This window comes from Chelmon rostratus, chromosome 21 (genome assembly GCF_017976325.1).
Source record: "Chelmon rostratus isolate fCheRos1 chromosome 21, fCheRos1.pri, whole genome shotgun sequence".
In the NCBI taxonomy this organism is placed as follows: domain Eukaryota; kingdom Metazoa; phylum Chordata; class Actinopteri; order Chaetodontiformes; family Chaetodontidae; genus Chelmon; species Chelmon rostratus.
In genome coordinates, this window is record NC_055678.1 from 17,591,383 (window position 1) to 17,597,382 (window position 6,000).

The 6,000-nt window shown below is 46.1% G+C and overlaps 1 protein-coding gene across 3 annotated transcripts in view; it reads left to right on the plus strand.

The window, feature by feature from the left end:
• Positions 1-1,905, plus strand: part of wu:fj29h11 (protein NO VEIN) — a 40,746-nt gene extending 38,841 nt beyond the window's left edge. For all 3 annotated transcript variants that reach the window (XM_041962670.1, XM_041962672.1, XM_041962673.1), the window contains exons 45-47: positions 641-767; positions 923-1,076; positions 1,160-1,905. In XM_041962670.1, coding sequence (XP_041818604.1) covers positions 641-767; positions 923-1,076; positions 1,160-1,573 — 695 coding nt within the window. In that variant the 3' untranslated portion in view covers positions 1,574-1,905. The remainder of the gene's footprint in view (positions 1-640; positions 768-922; positions 1,077-1,159) is intronic.
• Positions 1,906-6,000: the final 4,095 nt, after the last annotated feature.

Below are 6,000 nucleotides of genomic sequence, written 5' to 3' on the forward strand. Positions count from 1 at the left end.
GTTGCTTCAGCTCCATAAATGTTACAGATTAGAAGGTTGCTTTTGAATTGTAATGTGTGACTACATCACGATTGAAGGAGGTTAGCCAAGACTTTCTGTCAGAGGCTTCATGAATGGAGCAGCGTCAGTTAGCTAGCCCATGATTAATTTGTCATGAATGGAGATTAAGCATAAATGATAGTAAGATAATAGCTAATGATAGTACAGAACGACTAGCTAATGCTTATTAAACTTTGGTGGTTAATAATAGATTATGGGATGCTCTATGAGAGGAGACATATGACCTATAACCACCAGTCCCACGCTAGGTTGAACGTTCAGAAGCTGTAATATTGGCAGTAATAATATTTGGTGGATGTTATTCTCTTTATTTGATCTTTGGTCTGGCAGAATTAGCTACAGCTTATACAGTGAAAATATAAACTAAATCAAGGTTTCTTTTAATAAACTAGTTATTTTAGATTTCTAAGCATGTCATATTCTGTTTTTTTGGGCTCATTTAAGACCACTACATTTCTGACTCTGAGCGTTTAAAAAAAGACAGCGGCACAAACAGCTCATGCCAACAGAAAGCAGTGGAAGATGTACACAGAACATCCTGTGTTAAATTCTTCCGTTTGGTCTCGTCTGTTACCGACAGAGCGCAGTCAGCAGAGTGAGACCACTGAGTCTGACAGAGCCGAGGATGGAGAGGAAAGCACAGCTCCCAGACCTCCATCTGCACAGCCTGCTGAGACAGCCAGAGACCAGCCGGCTCCAAACAGCCTGTAGGCTTCTTCTCCTCATCCCCCAAAAATCTGAAAAATGAATGTAGAAAACCAATGTTGGTTTTTTACTGTTGCTCATTACATAATCCCAGTTGCCTCTACCTTCTTTCCCCCCTTCCCTCTCTAAACGGATCCTTCCTTTCTCTCCATCTCAGCGTCGTCCCCGAGGCTGTAGTGCTTTCCAGTACGTTCCAGGGGACTGCAGCCACTGCGGAGACTCAGCGTCCTCCTCTGAACCTGGACTTCCCTCACTGGAACACGCAGACCACACTGGAGGACATGGAGCTCACCTGCCAGAGACCAACCACCGTCAGTACTTTCACTGCATGTGACGATTTTTATCAGCGGTTGAGCTTTAGCAAGATTTTCTAAATTGTGCTGTGCTTGCGTAGGTGGTGTTGTCCGACGACGTGATGGACCTGGCAGCGATCGGTGAGTGGGGGGAGCAGCTGGTCAACTCCTTCCTGTGCAACTGGAGAGACGGCGGCGAGCCCGGACGACCCACACACGTCCTGTGGTGCAACCAGGACGGAGAGAGCGGCCAGCCCTACGACTTTAGGCTCACTTTTGCACCCGCGGTAGGGCAGAGGGTGGTGTACGTGGAGGTGAAATCAACCATAAAGAAAGAGAAGTCATTCATCCACCTCTCTGCCAATGAGCTGGACTTTGCACTGAAAGAGAAAGAGCGCTATCACATATTCAGAGTGTACAGCGCAGGAGACGCCCAGAATGTTCGCCTGTGTCGCATTCAGAACCTGGCGCAGCATCTCCACACAAAAGACGTGCCACTTTACCTGTTTCTGTAAGGCCTTTGTCTGTTTGTGGCTGTATTTGCACTATATTAACCCACAATGGCAGGCCAAAACAGTCATCGGCCTTTACAAGATCATCCTAACTGCACTGATTTTAGTTCTTTTAAATGTTTTTCTTAGTGTGTTATTTTGCCTTCTAATGAGAAAAATGTACACATTCCTGTTTCATTTTATTTTCAAAATATTCCTGTTGCCACTACACACTGTTTTCCAGTAAATGTACAATTTTAAAATGGTTCGTGGACATACTGAATGTCTTTTACCTTTTTTTATTCCCCCTACCTCACCTTTACTCTGGCATTCCTTTGAAATAAAATGCTTTTCTGTCAGCTGAATGACTGAATGATTTTGACTCACTGTACCGTGTGCGAACAGTTTTTATTCCTTAAATAAGCCTGCAGATGGTTCTAGTCCATCATTAGCAGCGAGAGATTCTGCCACCTTTGCTTCGCTAACAGATGAAGGGACTATAGCTGAGGTTTAAGTTAAATCAAGTGGAAGCGCAGCTGACTGGACAGGTCCCTCACAGGCTCCCATCATTCCTGGTAATTACACTGTCACAGCGAACAGGCCGCACCTCAATAGGGCAGGCATACAGAACATCTCTATGATGCTCACACAGCTTTCCCACTCATCTTTAACCACTTACAAGGCTCTTCTTGATACAGTTATTACTCCTCAAAGAAAAGGCCATCTGATATTGTGCACGGTTCAAGCTTGAACCACAGAAAAGCACCCAAAGTTATTAAAATGGCTAAATCAGGGGGTAACAATGCAGAGAAAGCAACTCAGCATCATAGCATCTGAGAAGAACTGAAATATCTGACTTATTATGTTTTTCTGCAACCCCAGTGGAACCACCCCAGAGAGCTCCTGATGGTTCCTAAACTTCACTATCAGAGCCGCAGTCTGTACTTGTTGTAGGATGGTAATCCTTGCAAAACGGGACACTTATTACCCATGTGATGAGTGTTGGTGGAGAGAGCAGGAACAGCCTGTGGGGACAGCACCTCCCTATTTTCATCCTGTGATGCAACCACTTGGTAACCAGAGGGCTGCTTTCTATAAAGAATCAGTCATGGGTAATGTGTCACAGAGAGACTAAATAGATGAAATGAGCCAGTTGCAGAATGTTTCTGATTCATTTCAGGATGAAGCCGATTCAGTGTGAAGCTGTACGTACATAAAAAATGCTTCCAGAGCTCATGCAATAAAACTTCGGCCAATAAAAGATGCAGTTATTCACTGGAATAATACAATATAATGTCCTAATAGAGAAAACGAACATCAGCCCGGAAGATAAAGTCACTGCGGGCCACAGAGTTGAATATTGTACCTGCCTGGTAGGGGCTGATGATTGGCAAATGCAGGTCGACTTGGGAGGACAGCTAGTTGTGCCCCAGGAAATAGTTTATAGTAATCTGAGGCCAGACATTGTCTTATGGTCCATGAGTAAAAAGACTGTGTATTTTATTGAGTTAACAGTCCCTTGGGAAAATTCAGTGGAGGCAGCTTATGAAAGGAAGAAGACTAAGTATGCAGATTTAAAGACAGAATCTGAGCAGAGGGGATGGAAGACCAGGGTCTGTCCGGTTGAAGTGGGGTGTAGAGGTTTTGTTGCAGGGTCAGCTGTTTCACTGTTGAGGGAGCTGGGAGTGCATGGGCAAAATTTAAGAAAGACAGTGAGGGAGATGTCAGATGAGGCTGCTAGGTCTAGTCAGTGGATATGGATCAGGAGAAATAATAGTAGTTGGGGGGTGAAATAGGGACAGTGGGGGGGCAGGCAGAGGACATGCATGCCTAACCCGGCAAGAGAAGAGGTTAAAGTCTGAACAAGACACCTCTCCTCTGCTCTGCTTTCCCCGCCCCATCTTCTCGCTCTGCCAATAGGAAGAGAACCAGGAAGTTTAGATAAGGTGGGGGTGTGGCCAGCTAGAGTCTCTCTTTGGGACCATGCGGCCTGTTCAGGTGAGTTTGCGTGGTAAGACACAGAGTTGGCTTGTTTTTTGATCTTTTTGGTTGTTTTCCTGTTTTGTCTGCTTCTTGAAGGAAATGTTAGGGTTTGTTATCCTGCTCTGTTTGCTTTTTGAAGGAAATGGTAGGGTTTGCTGCTTCTTGAAGGAAATGTTAGAAGAGGCTGTTAAATCTAGTCTGTGGTTTAGGCCTCCACCTTCAGCACCTTCTAAATTTTCCACCCCCTACCCGAACAAGGGTCTGTATCCAATCCCTACTTTCATCTTTTGACTCTACCTCTTTATTTTCTATCCCCTACCCGAACCAGGGTTTGTATTCCCACCCCGCTTTTTCTTGGTGCAGTTGGTGAGAGGCAGGGGTAGATGATGGTAGTGTGGCAATCGGCAGTTACATGTGGCATCTAGGCCTGTGGTAGCATTGTAGCAGCTAACAATAGCTAAAGCGGTGAGAGTATGATAGTATCTTAGCAGTTAGTATTGGTAGCTAGCAATTAACATTAACAGTATAGGTGAATCTAGCGTTATTGTCTTCTTCTGTTCCTCTTAGCAGGTAGCGGTTAGCACATAACATTAGCTAAATGGTAGCATCGGAACTGTATTGTCTTCTTCTGTTCTTCCTAGCGGTTAGCAGTAGCATTAGCAATAGTTAAATGGTAGCATCGGTACTGGCCACTACCTGGAGCATCTCTGGGTCAGTTGAACGTGGCGGTGCTGTTTGGATTGTGTAGGAGCAGTGTGAACTGGCACTAGGGGGGGTGACTCTGGGACGCCGGAGTTCACTGCCTAACCTCCTGGAGGTGTAGTGGGACTAAGTAGGCGAAACACTGTTGAAGGGAGGTTTCCACCTGATGACCCCCAGAGACGTGTTAGGAATCACTGCTCTTTGGCAGGTATAGAGGCAGATTAGAGCTCCAAGGTTCTTCACTGAGAATGAATCCTCTTTTGAGCACAAGTATCTTGTGTTTAAATTAACTCACAACTAGCTTGGCTAGTGACTGTTGTGAATAGAGCAGCTGACAACATGGGAAAGACCATGTGACTGCTTGGAAAGACAGCTGACAGGAGGGAAAAGACCCCGCAGGTGCTGGTATGGGCTAGCAACCCATGGCAGCAGTGGCAAGCCTTAACCTTGCTACAACCAGACTTAGCTACAACCAATATAAGGAAAATACCCCAAGAGTCAGCGAGAGCAGGGGTGGAAGATGACTCACAGGTGGATTGCATGGTAACGAACAGGATAACGGATATGACTATGCCTTGGATACATGACTCAGTGAGGGATGGGGGCACGGACCCATCTCTTAGGGCCAGAGGTAGCAGTACTCAGGTGACAGGGAAGGCAACTAAGGAGAGCAAAAGTTGTGCAGCAGAGGATAAGAAGCTTCAAGTTTGCCCATGTGGCTGGCAGAAAATAACATCAATCCGAGGCCTTAGAACTCATCAGGGAAGGAGGAAGTGTTTAGCGGTGGAAGGGCAGAGTGGCCGCATCGACCAGTATTTCTTGAGAAGTCAGTCGAATCAGTCGGATGAAGTCCAGCGACAGGTAGAAAACCACAGTTCGCAGGATATCAGTAACACTATCCCTGGAGAGGAGGAGGTACGGAGAGGGGATGCGTTGGTGTTGAGGGCAACAGGCCAGCCAAGGAGAGAAGCATGGAGCAGAAAGCTAGAGTTAAGTGGCCGAGGGCTAATGATAGCAAAGAGTGGGAGGCAGTTGATAGAGATTTATCAGTCATATTAAGCAGGCTTAGAGGAGATGTAGTGGAGAAATTGGATAAAATTGGAGATGTGATCTACTCCTATGGTCGAGAGAGATTTGGGGTGCTTGTCAAAAGGAAAGGCGAGAGGGTGCAGGTCGGCAAGTCTAGGCGGCAAAGAGAAATAGAGAAGTTAGTAAAGGAAAGGAGGCAGTTAAGAAAGCAGTGGAGGAAGGCGACAGAAGAAGAAAGGGAGGGAATTAAGGTGTTGCAGGAGGAACTGAGAAGCAGGTTAGCAGTACTCAGAAGGGCAGAACACCTTAGGGAGAAGAGAAAGAAGAAGGAACGTGCAAGGTCAGCATTTTTTAGGAACCCCTTTAATTTTGTGAAAGGCTTGTTTAATCAAGAAAAAGGAGGGCAACTTAAGGCAACGAAATCAGAGATTGAACAGTATTTGAAGTCGACGTATTCAGATTCAAAGGAGAATAGGAACATAGGTCTTCCACCTGACATGCCACCATTAGGGGAAGTGGAGCAGGAGATGGATGTGAGCCCACCTAGGTGGAGAGAAGTGGTGGAGGTGGTTAGGCGTGCAAAGGCTTCTTCGGCCCCAGGGCCTAATGGAGTCCCCTACCATGTCTATAAGAGTGCACCTGGCATCTTAAGGACACTATGGAGATACCTGAGAATAGTTTGGGAGAAACAAAGTATTCCAAGAGCATGGCGCAGGGCAGGAGGTGTCTTCATCCCT